We start from the raw sequence: 15,834 nt of genomic DNA, 5'->3' as shown, positions 1-15,834 counted from the left end.
TCAGCCAGAGTACCTCTTGTAATCATTTGGGTGAAACCATTTCACAGCAATTTAAATCTGGACCTTTTAACTGACAATTACTTTCTTGATCTTAGTTACTTACGGTTACAAACTTCAGTGAGGTTATTTACAATTACCAAACTTATCTCTGAATACACTTTACTCTTTACATCAATCTCTACATATTTACAATAAATATATTATGCATATCTCTCTATATAAAATTAGGGAACACTATAATTATCACAATATAATCACTCGGTAAATAATATTCAATAAAGTATTTTACACCACAAAATAGATTAACAAACTTTCCCAATCCCTAGTATACTGTAGTAGATCTATAGTTTCCAGTAAGTGCATAGGTTCATGCTGTTCAGCATCATAAACTATGTGGTTCTTAATACCACAGATTTTTCTAAATTTTGTATATGACTAAGGTCAACATGAAATGCTCTCAGCACTCATGGCAACCTAAGCACTGTATATAATAAAAGAGAGAGAGAGAGAGAGAGAGAGAGAGAGAGAGAGAGAGAGAGAGAGAGAGAGAGAGAGAGAGAAAATCAAAGCTGACTTATGGACTTTTACCTAAGATACAGTGAAGTAAATAAATAAAATTGTGATCAATAAATAGAATCCATTACCTATACATTTCTATTATATGACACACAAAATTGCGCTAAGAAAGAAATGTCATAATCAAAATAAGGCCTGGCCACAAAAACACTGAACTGTAGTTGTTCCTAGACTATGCATTTTCAACATAAGACCTGGTAACCATGCACTACAACACTACATCTCGGTGTTTCTATGTAAATACATACTACACAACCTTTAATAATTTTTTGGCTAAATACTCTTACCAGTGAATAGTGACTATGGACAGCTGTATGAAGTATGATAAGGATGGTTTCAATAGAAGGTCATTTCATGTGCCATTCAGATCTACATTATCAAAATTCATACTAAGATATTTTGATGGTTCTCATTAAAATAGCTAAAAGCAGTGTTACTAAGGACAAAGAAAAAGTTGCCAGCTTTTCAGTTCGGTGTTTAATGCTGGTATATATATATATATATATATATATATATATATATATATATATATATATATATATATATATATATATATATATATATATATATATATATATATACCAGCATTAAACACCGAACTGAAAAGCTGGCAACTTTTTATATATATATATATATATATATATATATATATATATATATATATATATATATATATATATATATATATATATATATATATATATATATATATATATATATATATATATATATATATATATATATATATATATATAAAGAAAAAAAATCATGAACTTGTGCTGTTCATCTGCACAATATCCTATTGCAGAGAAAGTAATCAAGCCGAGTGTGCAATCTCACTCCTTGTGCCTACTACTCAGTAACCAATTACAAAAAACTATAAAGTTACATAACTTCTCTAGAACTTTGCTTAGTTTTTCTTTAAATACCCACAATGCCTCTTAGCAAGAGCATTTTTTCCAGTAACAGATGTCTTGGGACAGCTTGTCCAAAATTCTACTTTGATAATCATAAAAATGAAAAGTCGACCATTACAGGCACTATACTGCTACCTCTACACATGCTTGGTGGTCATAATGAATAATGGTAACAACACATGCTAGCTACAGGTGTATACTTGTATGTGTACTGCAGTGCCAGTCTACACTAAGACTACAGGTTAGAGTTTCAGATGATGTTCACAAGGTGGAGCAGACATTGTCAATTAGTTATATTTTGGTGCCTCAAGACCCAGAAATAAACTTAGGTTTTTTAATTAGAATCACAATGAGGGAGAGGCATTCCATCATGCACTCAGATGCATTTTAACTAAAAGGTTGTTGTTCTGGAGGGAAAAAAAATAAATAAATAAAATAATAATAATACAAGGATAGGTAATAACAAAGTACATAATTACACTCATATTATCCTTCCAATAGTACAAAAAGACATTCAAAGGAGATGTGTTTAAATCTGATTAATTTTTGTCTGTATATTTGAAAAGGATGTTGGAGAAGTTGCCAAGAAAGTGTGGCAACAGTTAAGAGAGATGAGGTAGTATGTATGAGATAATGTTCAAAAAGTATCTGACCTTAGGAACCAACTGGGACAAAGAGCTACATGGCATCAAGCACAGTGGACCTTACAGTGTACATGTGATTCTTGTCATCCTTGCTGGCAGAATGAGTTGCTATCAGGCAGCTGGTGTGCATGGTTATGAGATGTGCTTTTCATTTCAACATTGCATTTTCATTTTAACATTTGATGATAAAATATGTTAAGCAGTGATGCTTCTGCACATGCCATTTCAATGGATGATTTGAGTATGCTGAAAATAGCCATGAAAGTTATGCCCAAGACACTTTTATTAGAGTTACTGGACACACTGAAGTACACTAACAGTAATTCTGACCTCCACAAGACTGTGATCACTGGTGGCAATGGTTGTGAGGACATGACACAAAGACCAAGGCTCCATCATTGGAGAGGAAGTCTTCAACATCTTTAAGGCCATAGAAAGCAAGTCATGCTGATTATTATTATTATTTTTTTTTTTCACTACCAGTGCTGTGCATCATGAATATGCATCAGTTATGTGCAAGAGACCAACCATGTACTTGAATCTATTCTCTGTCCTTGATCCAGGATTACTTTGATAAACACATTGAATTCCTCAGTTTTGTCTGGCTTTCTATGTACTGTACTCTCTTCCTTGTGATTTTTCACTGTTTCCCAAGCTCAAGAGATGACTGAAAGAAGCCTGATTTAAGAGATGAGAAGACAAGAGCATGATGGCATAGCTGGTAGCGATTCCAAGATACACTGGCCTTTTAAGAAATATTTTCAGCTGTGGATGGACACACAAGGAACATGCATCAAAGGAGATTAGGGCTAGAACCCAAAAGGTAAGTGTTTTTTCTTTTTCTTTTTTTTTCCAAGCCTAACATCAGATACTTTTTGGGTGATACTTCACTGTAATACTGGACAATGTTATTATTTCTTTCAGTACAGGATTCCAAGTTCTGCTCAATGACACACACAAGGTGATATACAGTCACACACAGACTAACTTGGGTGATATTTCTGCTGAAAAATTGAATAGACTTGGCTACATGACTGGTATAAAATATTCTGGCCACTTGTCCATGATACCACTGTAAGTCTTGGATGCTATAAAATCTGTGATGAATGTGAAGATGAGGATCAGGCAGGATAGTGGTGATAAGAATGGATACTTAAGCTTAGGAATAATAATAAATGCCATGAGGTGTAGTGCAGAGATGAATGTAAGGCAGTGGTGAGAGAATGGGTGAGTAGATGGATGGGATACTTGGTGTAGAAGGCAGCATGAGTGATTCTGTTCCCCAAGAGTAGAGTTCCACTGGGGTGTAAAGAGGCACTCGTGTTTGGGTTGCATCCACTGGAGGGGACAAACACTCTTCTGGTGGTGGTTTTTTTTTTTTTTTTTGTGTGCCAAAAGAAAATCTCTCTCCTTCAAAATATACTGACATGTTAAACTATAAAAATACATGGACAGTCAGTTTGACAAACAACTGGTCTAAATCTTCACCACAAGGTGTGCCTGAATATGGCCACATCCAATATAACCTTCCTGGCTAACAACAATGTGATACATGTACATGTTAAGCCTATCGCTGCATTTAGTTGCCATACACCGGTTGTCACTCAAGTCTGATGGTCCTGGTGCTAAGTGGAAGTCCAAAGTTTGACTAAAGTTATCACAGTAGGGTGTTTCTGTCCATACTTCATTCTGGTGTCTGGGCCAAGAAAAGTTAAGTGACATATGAAAGCACCAGACACCAGGGGTCATACGGCACGATGGCAATGCAATAGAAGATAACGAATATAGCAAAATACTGCAATAAGGGTCTGTAAACTATTAATATGATTATAATAAGTCAATAATAAGCCTTATAACATTAATCACTTGAACAGTCATTATGCAATGTTAAAATGCAAAACATTATGTGATTGGTGAAAAATATAAATATCACTGGCTTTCATAAAGCAAGTTTTTTTTTTTTTCTCCAGATTACAAGTCTTGACCCAGTGCTAGATTGCAGGAGTTTAGTCTTCTCACTGTTTCTTAATGAACACATAAAGCACAGCAGTATTAAATATTATTCAAACTTTCTCACATAAACAAACATTAACCAACCTTGTATTTAAAAGCAATAATACCTCTCCATTTTTATAAGAGTGGTGAGAGATAAACACTACTCTCAGAGCTGTCCAAGAAACCTGCAATAGGTCATAATGATAATGTACATGTAAGTCACATGGAAAACACAATTTCAACAATAGTCACAGTTCAGTGAAAGAATCACAACAAAGAGCTCTTTCAGCTTTAAAAGTTATTATGCCCACATAAAATTAATGAAAATAAAATAGATTATATAAAAAATGCAGTGAATAGTTTTGTTTGGTGAAGAAGTGATAAAAAAAATAAAATAAAAATAAATAAATAAAAAACAATAATAATAATAAATGCACATATGACAGTATATATAGTCTTTCTACATAAGAAGACTAGATACACACTCTTTCTCTCTCTCTCTCTCTCTCTACCTTTTATTTTTAAACTGATGATCAATAAGCACACTATCAGTACAATTATGTTAAGATTTCCATATATCAGAAACATAATAATAGTGTTCTTCCGTGCCCACTATACAGTCTGGTGTATAAAATGTCTTCCCCTGGCAAGTGTCAAATTTCTACCAATCTTCACCTCAAGTATGACAAGAAAGTTGATGAGGATACTTGTGCAGTGGAATTTCTAGGAAAATCTCATGGCTTCCATTAATACAGGACAGTGATGAAATTGGCTGAACCTCTGGCTGCTTAGTACTAAAATTGAGATAATGTCCCCAAGACTAAATGTTATTTTATTAATTTTAAGTATGATGGCTGCTAGACTTGTGAATGGTTATTCTGATTCATGGACTAAACCAGAGTTGATTTTGTCAACTTCAATAGCATGTTCAAATGAGAAAAAACAACAATTTTGCCATCTCACATAAATATTCTCAGGCTGTGCTGAATGCACTCAGCTAGTGTGACTATGCTAAGCAGTTTCCTTCAACATGAAGCCTTTGAGAGGCTTGTAGAATTGTTCTTAAATGCAACATTTAGATACTGAGCTGCCATGTTTTGTGGTTCCAAAAAATGCAAGATATTTGAGGTTTTCCTGTTATAGTGTCATGAGAGACACTAATAACACACTCACATAGTATCACAGGAGGCAAATGGCACAGAAGTGATGTGAGTCAAGTAAAGGAAAAAAAGATGTGTACACTCAGTAGCTGGACTCTTAAATAAAGATGTATGCCTGACTCTACAATGGCACAATGAAGATGGGCACAACAAAACATGATATATAGTACCAGTAAGATTCTACATAATCAATAACAAACGTCTATGCATCACAATTTAGCGAAGCGATAAACAGTTTTAATATGCACGCAAGTTAACTCAGTCATATTACATAGCTAACATTTTTCTCTTATATTTCTATTATGAATCCAGGTACTACAAGATATAACTAGTGACTAGGTCAGCTGCAAACTACAGCACTACAAACAGAGAACAGAACACAACCTGTTCCCCATACACTAAACTTTTACAGCCAACACTGAAATAATAAAAACACTGACCAACAAACACATTTATCTATACTACTCACATATTCATTACCAGCTCAACACAGCTTGGTTTGCATTTTTGTAGGTAGACTTTATTTTTCTATTTTCAATATATTCTTGAAACATCAATTCATGTCTGGAGTAAATTATATAACAAAGCCCACTTTTAAATCTAATAGCAATTCAACCCTTCACCTTTTTGATGCAACACTAATCAGTAGTGCAAATCCATAAGATAATTTATTACATGAAAAAGAAGTCCATGAAGGTTGATCATATGGTTTGATGTCTTATGAATTACTTGTAGCCATAATATTATCACATGTCTCCAAATCACCCAATTAATTTGTGAGGCTGATGCTTCAACTATACTAAATTCATAATACAGAGGCCACTCTGCATCTTCCATAGGGTGGAGCAAGAAGCACATGTCTCTTGTCACCACTGGGTGAGTTGCCCATAGACAGGACAGGTTTTGGCATTGATTTGGAAACTAGCTAAACACTCATTGGCACCCATTCCATCACTCTTCAGCAATACCATATGAGTTTGAAGGTCCTACTTGTATTCTTTTCTTTCTCCAGCTATCTCTCTTATGATATATGTAATTGATTGTGGATTAGTTTTATTTTCCTTTTTTTATTTACCGACTGATTTTTGCTTGTTACCTGAGGCCTTGAATGTTTGAAGTCTGAGATGTTCCCTACTACCATAAGGTAACTTTATACAACTGCTTGTTCCTCCTTGAATTTCTTTCATTCACTAAGTGTAACTGACTTTTTACATGAGCATGAGTCATGACAGATTTAGTGAAGATGATGGATAGTTGGCATACTTTTTTTTTTTTTTAATGTCAGGAGGTCTGGTCAAGGACACTAACACTATGTAGAAATCAAAATGCTACTCCCAAAAAAAGGTTGACTAATTTACTTTCTGAGGTGCCCCAAATAAGATGCCACAATAGCTTTAATAATTTAGTTTCCTGGCCTAGACAGAATGTATAACAAACCATTCCACATGTGAGAGTAATAAATTTGGTGTGGCTGTGTGGTGTACAGATGGTGTTATAATGAATTAATAGTTGAAGAAAGAAGGCAGATGCAGATTTGACAGAAAGGTGTGATGGAATAAGCTAGTCTTGGAGACACCAAAGTTATTTACCTTCAGGGACCATGTTATCCCACTGACATCTCTCCAAGGCTTGCTGCAATTTATCAAATCTACTGCCAAATCTACCTCAATTGACTTTTTAACAATTTCTATTAGTTTATTATAATGGCATCCCTAAAGTGCTTGCCTATTACATCATCAATAAATCTCTCACTTTTGTGCAATCAAATGGTTTATGGAGAATGTCTACCCTAAACTACAGTTCCTGATCATATTCCACTCCAAGACTGTGATATGAAACCTTTCAGTTCCAGTGCTTCTGTTAGCAGTCAATAATATGTCACAATCCAATGAACTGTTAATAATCCTTAAGCTTCTAAATAAGATAATCTGTTCTTAAAGCATTCCTGTTCAAGAGATTTACCCAACACTTAATCATTCTATTACAAATTCACATGGGATCTCTCTCTCTCTCTCTTTCTCTCTCTCATACCTCTCACTGATCCCAAGTAACTACACCTGTCCAGCACCTACAGTTATGTAAGAAACCTATCACTGTACAAGAATCATTGGTGTACATATTATTAATGTACCTGTATCACAATTATGCATACATGAATAAAATTCATGTCCTTAGGAATAAGTTGTACAGTGTTTTATTCTATTATGCTTTTGCTTTCAGGATTTTGATACCTAAGTATCCAACCCAAAATAGAGACTTAGTGCTCTCATATCTTTGTTCTTCACATGACAATTAAGTCTGTCTTCATCAAAAACTTTCAAGGTATAGAGGAATATTCCTCCAGGCCCTTACAATGTTTTTTTCATACAAACCTGTTCCTAATATTTGAGAAACCTGCCTGTATATGATAACTAGAAAAACTTGTGCTAATGCAAAAGCATTAGCACAAATATTCCATTTGGGCCTTGATATGTCATCTTGGCTCAGCTGGATAAGACATGTACCTTACGTATTCTGTCAATTCCTCAATTCTCAGCCATTCGTGTGCTATTATATATTTACAGTCTCACTTGGCTAGCTACATATTAATTTCTCAGTGTTCCAAAATCCAAATTATTGATGTAAATCCTCTTGTTTAGGCCTTTTCTGATTGCATGCAGGTAACAAACCAGCCTGTGTATATTTATTTCCATCACTGGTTTTTCTGAACACTTACATGTATTCATTACCATTTCAAAAATATAGCTCAGTATAACTTTTGTGATAAATGCAATATTTACATACAATACAGCACATGAACTAAATACTACTAAACAATGTGAAACACATGCATGAGAATCAGTGGGTAGGTAACTTAAGAAATATTACACTGTAAACAGAACAATGATACTGTGCTAATTTATCCCCACATGGCCCATCACTGGAGGCATTTGTAGCTTGAGCAAGACCCATGAAATTTCTGGATGTACAAGTGCCTGTATTTATACTGGATTTGATATATTTATGGTGAAGAGCCTCATGAAGGATGCAACATTGGGACGGTGCATCCTGACTCAATATTTCTTCGAGTGTTGCAGGTAGTATAGAAAATGTATCATATATATAACTTGTGTGTGTGTATGTGTATATATATATATATATATATATATATATATATATATATATATATATATATATATATATATATATATATATATATATATATATATATATATATATATATATATATATATTCCACATCTTCTGGAATTCTGACATTCTTTTCACAAATACCTGACCTGAAATATATTGTGACCACTGGTAAAATATTAGCAATCTATAACAATCATGTTACTTATCTTCCTTTTGCTTTTTATGTGCATTTTCTTGAATAAGGGAATTTATGAAAATATATTCTTTTTTCAAACGTTATTTTAAACATAACATTAAACATGAGATTTTTCTCAAATTGCTGTTTAATAGGTGGAAGAGTAAACATAATTGACAGTACATTATCTCCGGCATCTGACCACTGTTATGTTCATCTCTGCTGCTTCAAATAAATTTTTTTTCACATATTTGAGAAGGCAGAACAATATTATAAAATTACAATGTATATAGTTTATCATATCGTGCCATATTATTACAGAAAACTCAATAATGAAAAGGAATATAATTACTTTTTATCACTTCAATTCTCACATCATATCCCTGCATTGTACCCAAGACTACTCTGAATCATAGCTTTGTAACATGGGCAAGGTCACTTGTTACTAGCATTAAGGGAAGAGTGTATATTATATGCTATAAGTATAGTAAATTGTAAGGATAATATTCCCAACCTTCAGTATGAAAGAATTCCATTTACCTATACTCCACATAAAAAAAAATGTTGCTGCAGAGCTGACACCGCACATGCAGCTAAATAATCAGCATCTAAATACATCCTTTAGTTTTTTTATCGTTCACAGCATTATGCTAGTAACAATATAATACGTCAGGCCTAAAAAAAAAAATCCCTAACATTGCTTCATTGCTAAAGATGTTAACTCCAAGAACATTATATTGCCATTTGACTGTTCTCTTTGCTTAGCAAAGGTGAAAACATTTTGAAACATTATAATTGATCAGAAAATAAACAGAATGCTGAGTGAGCAGCATTTGTGGTATAGTGCCAAGGTGCATGACTTGTGGTAGTATTCACTACTCAGAAGAACTCCAATCATGAGCATTCTGATCTTACATCAATGCAGTGCCACTGTACTTTGGGGTCTCAGGTAGAATATACCAGAACAGTAATTAATGAACATTAAGCATCAACAAGAAAAACAACAATAATGACAAAGTGGAAACATGAAGTTGTAATATTAAAAAAAAAAAATAATAAATAAATAAAAAAAAAATAAAAAAATAAAAAAATAAAAAATAAATAAAAATAAATAAATAAATATTGAAAATTACAGGTTTGTGTATACCAAAAGTTGGCCACGTCTAATTTGGTGAGAACATTGCCAAACTGAAAAGGCACTCAAGATCAACAAGAAAATATTAAATTACACTTTGCATAGAAAGCTATTTTTCATGTAATGGTAAGAATATAAAAGATTACTGTAAGTGGAACAAGTGCAGTCTGTGTGAACAAATTCATTACTCTACTTGGATCAGATTCATATCCAAGACACCCTCAAGTGAGGTATTTTGATTTACATCTTGTATAATTTTGAGATTCCAAATTAATTCATGTAAAAGAAAACCATTCTGGTAAGGCTGACCATGCATTTGCATTCTCTCAAACTTTGAATGCCAGAATGAAGACAGACTTGTGTGTCATGTAATGAAATACTTCTGAATTATTACATGCTCCTAAAGCAGCATTTTTCTTTTATAAGATGACAAAAATATAACATATTTCCAATTGTAAGAAACACCTAAAATTCTTGTGAGTTTAATAATCAATGTAACAGCACCAATTATTTTGGATAATTCATTCAATTACAACCAATGTAATATATGTAATCTAGAGTACATTCATTACAGTGCATCAGTCTGATACTCTCATTCATTAGCACTTTCATGCATTAATTAAATGGACATTCTGATATAGGAACATCATCTTCAGTTTGTAGTTCTATATGTAATATTAGTCATATCTACAGCAAAAAATGCACAAGTATAAAATTTCTGATACAACATAATTTTATCAGTGAAGGCAAAACTAAACTAGATACCCATAACTAAAAAAAAAAAAAAAAAAGAAAGAAAAAAAATTTTGTATACAATGCCTCTTCTTAATTATTTTCCCCTAGGGATGGTTATAATACAGTAGAAAAATCTGAACGTAGTCCTGTCACTGCATTCCTTCCTTGAAAGATAAATAATCTCATCATACTATTTTATCCTTTCTCTCACATACTCTAGAACTCTACCCACCCTGCCACACCATTTCATTGGGGATCCCTCTTGTATCCACCAATGTATCACCTTCATATTTACTTTTTTTTGTCATCTTACTTTCTGGCATTCTTTTTCCAACCACATAAAAAGAATAAACTTTCTATTTGTCTAACTCTGGTACATTTCTCCTTATACATATATTCAAGTAACAATACAGGCAATAACAAATTTAAGTGAATATTATATTTTGTCACATACTTAAATAACTAGCAATGGAAATAAATAACTGCTATGTATAAAGTAACAAAATTTCCTTTACAAAACAGTACTACATAAATCCTTAGTTTATTCTGTCTCAACTTCCAAAATTCAATTAGTGTTATGTAAGGTATTTAATTTGATATTACTGGCTTTCATTTTGAACTAACATAGTTCAAAGATTATCCTTTTGAAATACCCTCTTCTTGCAACTTTTTTCAAATGTTTAAAAAGTTGGAATGACCATATTTAAAATAATACTGTTCACAAATACATCTGAGGAGTTATCCATCAAGTTACTTATATGCATCTGGACATGTTTACAGTTGCAATGTGTATGTGAAGATTTGATATCAATTGAATCATTAAAGCTATAAACAGTTATCTGTTCCTTTCAATAGTTGCCAGTTTCACTGGATGAACAGTGCCTTTCAAAGACTAATGCTACATCTTTTTTCTCAAACCCCTCAGCTTTCCAGTTGCAATACTGTGTTAATTCCAAGTACACACTTCTAATGGATAGAGCAACACAACTTTCATCATTGCAAAGTGTCTTTAAAACATTGTGTGCCTAGTGTTTTCAACAAAAAATACTGTTATATGAGGAATGTTGTCCAGCTGGTTCACCACTTGAAAGCTACATAACAATGTGATACATAAGGATTATGACAACAATGTGCAGTGCACAGTAAATTCCTGAAAGGTACCATGTGATCACAAATGATGGGAGAAAATAACATCAAGCCCAGTCATGAATGAAAGACTTTGCTGTGTCAGAAATGGTATCTTCTGCACCCTCCACCTCACAGCCAAGCTTGGGCAGTTTTGTACTGATTATTTCATGGTGGATATGTGCTGCTCATGGACTTTAACCTTTGTTTAATATAATATAAGTACACCAAAAAAATTAAAGAATACATAAAAGACATGATAAAAAAATCTAAAAAAATTTGGACTGAATATGTAAATCTTAAGACCATGTTTTCTGAAGTATAAATGTGAAGCATGAATATGGCATTAATTTTCATCATTATGTTTTACTCTATGTTAGGCAATTAAACATACAATTTTAGCTTCAAGGCAAATAGGTGTCCTTATTTTCCATTTTCTAACTTCAAACAATGCTAAAAATAGATTTCCAAGACCAATTAAAATTTATAGCAGGAAAGTAACACGATTAGGATTAGCCTTTTCAAAACAATCACTACACATAATAGTCAGCCATCACATTAGTAGTGTAACCAATTTTAACTAATACAGTGGATTGCAAGCTACAAATAAAGAAAGAGGGGAAAAAAGGTCATAGGAGGTCTTTAAGGTCAAGAACAGAACAAACTCATGAAATCAAATTAATATTTTCTAAATAAATCAAAATCAAATGCATATGTACATGAAACCATTACTTTGTTCTTGAACCATTACATTTGGTAAATCACAAAATCAATGATTTTACATATTTTCTTATGAGTCTCCATTCACTCCTGAGCTATTGTTCATAAATAATAGTACTTGAAAGACCCAAACATACACACAAGAACACTTCCCACTGATGCTTCAGTGCTGAGTCTTGTCAGCCACACACAAGGCTACACCAACACACACCAGGCCAGCACCAATCCAGGTGGCCCGGCTGGTGGTGTCCTCACCCAAACAGCGGCCAGCCACTGTTGTCACCAGGAAGGTGAGGCTATTACTGAGTGGCACAGCAAGAGAGAGGTCAGCACTGCCCAGGGTGTATACAAAAAGCACGCTGCCCAGCTGGTTGAGCAAGAATGGACACACGTAGCTCAGACGTGTTGCCAAGAACTTGACCTCATGTAGGGTCTGGGGAAAAGTACTGTTCTTATTTCTCAATTCTAAATGGACAATCAATCCTTATAGTACTGATATACAGTAGGTTCTTGGTTTATGTGAGGCAATAAGTGGAAATAATTAAAATTTTGTGTAATTCAAGTTATGGTATAAACAAACAATAAAATTCAAAACATGCACTTGTGGTACAGATAATTTCAAATAATATTTCTTTTCATCTGAGATATGTGTGACAAATTTTTTTATCTAATAATGCTCTAATAATGAGGCTCCTGTGAGCATTCCTCATGGAGTTCTGTGAAGTTTTTGTGCTTTAATGTCAACTTCAATTTTTCCTCTTCATGTTTCTCTCATAAACTGGAAATTAATTGTGTACTTTTAATTTAGCAAACCTATAATCCATACCAATGAATATGCAGTGATACTACCTTGCTACATGTGATTAACACTCACCAGGTGGCCAACTTAACAGGCAACTTTTTTTTTTTTCCAAGAATTCTACAAAAAAGTTTTTTAGTCTTGACCAGCACACTGATTTGTGAGTTGTACAAATGTAGCCGATACACTCAGGATATTCCATGGGTGGTACATATCATGAAACAATACAATGGACATTTACTTTTTTCTAGCATCTTATGAACCAAACTTTGTTTTTGGTGGCTTAATTGTTTTGATTTCCAGCAGAGCAGCTGAAGCACAACAGTTTTGCAAGACTTGATATAAGACAGAACACATTGCACAGTGCATTGTGAATCCCTAAAGACACCTTTGCAGGTGTGAGATCATGATGAGGACAACAATTATAAGGATTCATAATATGAATGAGCTTCTCCATTAATGAAAATGTATTATTTTAATGTGCCGATACATTCTCAAAAGGCATTTTATAAAGGTCTGAGATATTCATCAGGTAGAGAGACGGGCAGATTCACTGCCTCAATCTTACATCCTGAGTTAGGTAAATCAAATTGTTTGACAAAAATGGTGGCTAAAGCACCAGGCAATATGTAGTTATTACTCTCATATACAGTACTACTGAAATTACTACTGTAATACAAATTACTATCTTTAATGTAATGTTTGTAATTCCACACTACATTGTTAGCAGCTAAAATTACTATTCTGGGCTAATATTAATATTATCCATGTGTACCACTACAGAGTATTAAGACTTCAAGCTTGTGCTTACCTGAAGAAATGGATTAGACATCTTAATGTTCTCTATTCCAACACTGGCTCTCTTTAGAAGTGGATTTGTGATTCCCCACAGCAAGCTCACTGCTAGCAAGCAAAACAGGAGCTCCATCCCTACCATGTCTTCTGTGAGAGAGAGATTAAATGAATAACTATCTTTGAATAAACTAAACAAAACCTTCATCATATGATAATTAAAAGGAATTATAATCAAATGTATTTCTCTTGAGTAAGCACTAATGATAGGGCTGAGGGACACAACTCCAGCAATACATCTACGTGCACATGGCCACTGCTCTAACCAACCAATTACCAGTGTCCATGACAGGTTCACCTGTTGCTGTTCAAAGGCACATTTCTGACACAGAGCCACATTGGCAGCCTCTCAGCAGCCACAATGGAGTAAGATGTGGCCTTGTATTTGGCACAATTTTGCAGGGATGTCCCAGTCAAGAGGTTATAATGCTGAGTCAGATTTAGTTTTTTAAATATCATTGGATAATACTGAAGTAACAATAGCCTTTTCATCCAGAAGATAGGTTAAGTTTAGATTAGCTCAGTTAATTAGTTTCACTGCTGATCTCTTTACAGTGTACATCACAATAAAAAAAAAAAAATCAGATTTATGGCAAAATAAACAAACAGTCTCAAGATTAATAGGTTAAATTTATTTCCATAATACACAATAGTAGTTTATCCTTTTCAGGAGGTACATGGGGATTTTAGATAAAAACATATGATTAGTTTTGAAATGCCTTAGAGATTAGGGAAAACACCTCAGCCTACTCATTTAAAAAACACTCTATTTCTGAGCAAAATATGATACTTTTTAAAATTGTGATCTATACAATGAAGAGATCAGCAGTGAAACTGATTTACTTAATTAATGTAAACCTAACATAACCTTTGAATGAAAATGATAATGCTATTTCAATATTACCTAATGCCTCCACTGTCACACTGCCAAGAGCCTGACACAAGACAAGTGGCATGGGGGAATCCTGAGAAATCAAACGCTCCCTTTAAGTGTTAGGTAATACATATTCACTGTCCCCTTCCTACAACCCCACTCTCCCACCAGGTCTCTAAGTTTACTGTGCCCGGGAAGTATTGTATGGGACTCTACAATTACTGGCGATTATTGCATGACAGATACATCTTGGGGTAAATATTAAAAAATCTTACAATGGCGGATGAAAATATTTTGCTGCTACCTAGATTTCGGTGTTGTGAATGAACCTAGCCATGTTTCTCGCAAATCACTTTTCTCCCCCACCAACTTCCTCTGGGACTAATGATCTGCGATAACAAGAAGAACCACGTGAATACAAAACACGCCAAAATCAACAAGAATTTACATTTTTTTTTGGCACACACACACACACACACACACACACACACATAAACACGGCAATAACATTATTATTCCCAGCCCGCGGAAACTAATGTACTGGTATGAAAACGACTAACACAATTATACAAAACACGCCCAAATCTAGCAGAAGAAATACTTCGTTCCTCACAGATAACACATCCAAGGTAACACGGCCCGCTGCTCAGAACCAGTCGCTTTCATCCCGCGCGCAGGACTGTTCTTTGGTCTTACGGTCTCTCCACGGAGTCTCGAAAGTATGTTTAAACTCCTTGGGCATTTAGGTTCGTATTCTGAAACACCTTTTGTGCTCTCGTGAGGACTATTTTTAAAGGCTACAAATATAATAACCAGTTTCTTTAAACTCGGGTATTAAAAATAAATAGATAAATAAATAAATAAATAAAATAAAATAAAATAAATAAACAAATAAATAAATAAATAAATAAATAAATAAATAAATTGCAATTAAAAATTTTGCTCTAGGATTAGAAATGCATAAATCATGAAGAGTAAGAGAAGAATATTAATAT

General features: G+C 33.7%; 1 protein-coding gene across 2 annotated transcripts; it reads right to left on the bottom strand.

The window, feature by feature from the left end:
- Positions 1–12,259: 12,259 nt before the first annotated feature.
- LOC135099967 (transmembrane protein 234 homolog) lies at positions 12,260–15,548 on the bottom strand. Of its 2 annotated transcripts, none has more exons than XM_064002729.1 (3): positions 15,453–15,548; positions 13,925–14,055; positions 12,260–12,747 (listed from the first exon to the last, which is right to left on the bottom strand). In XM_064002729.1, exons 2-3 carry the CDS (start codon positions 14,048–14,050, stop codon positions 12,478–12,480), a joined length of 396 nt encoding a protein of 131 aa, XP_063858799.1. In that variant the 5' UTR covers positions 14,051–14,055; positions 15,453–15,548; the 3' UTR covers positions 12,260–12,477. The 2 variants fall into 2 exon arrangements, with proteins under 2 accessions (XP_063858799.1, XP_063858800.1); XM_064002730.1 differs by having other exon boundaries at positions 13,925–14,052; positions 15,453–15,546.
- Positions 15,549–15,834: the final 286 nt, after the last annotated feature.

Source organism: Scylla paramamosain, chromosome 4 (assembly GCF_035594125.1).
Source record: "Scylla paramamosain isolate STU-SP2022 chromosome 4, ASM3559412v1, whole genome shotgun sequence".
Classification (NCBI taxonomy): Eukaryota; Metazoa; Arthropoda; class Malacostraca; order Decapoda; family Portunidae; genus Scylla; species Scylla paramamosain.
Note: the sequence above shows the minus strand (reverse complement) of the source record. Positions and strands in the feature narration are given on the sequence as shown.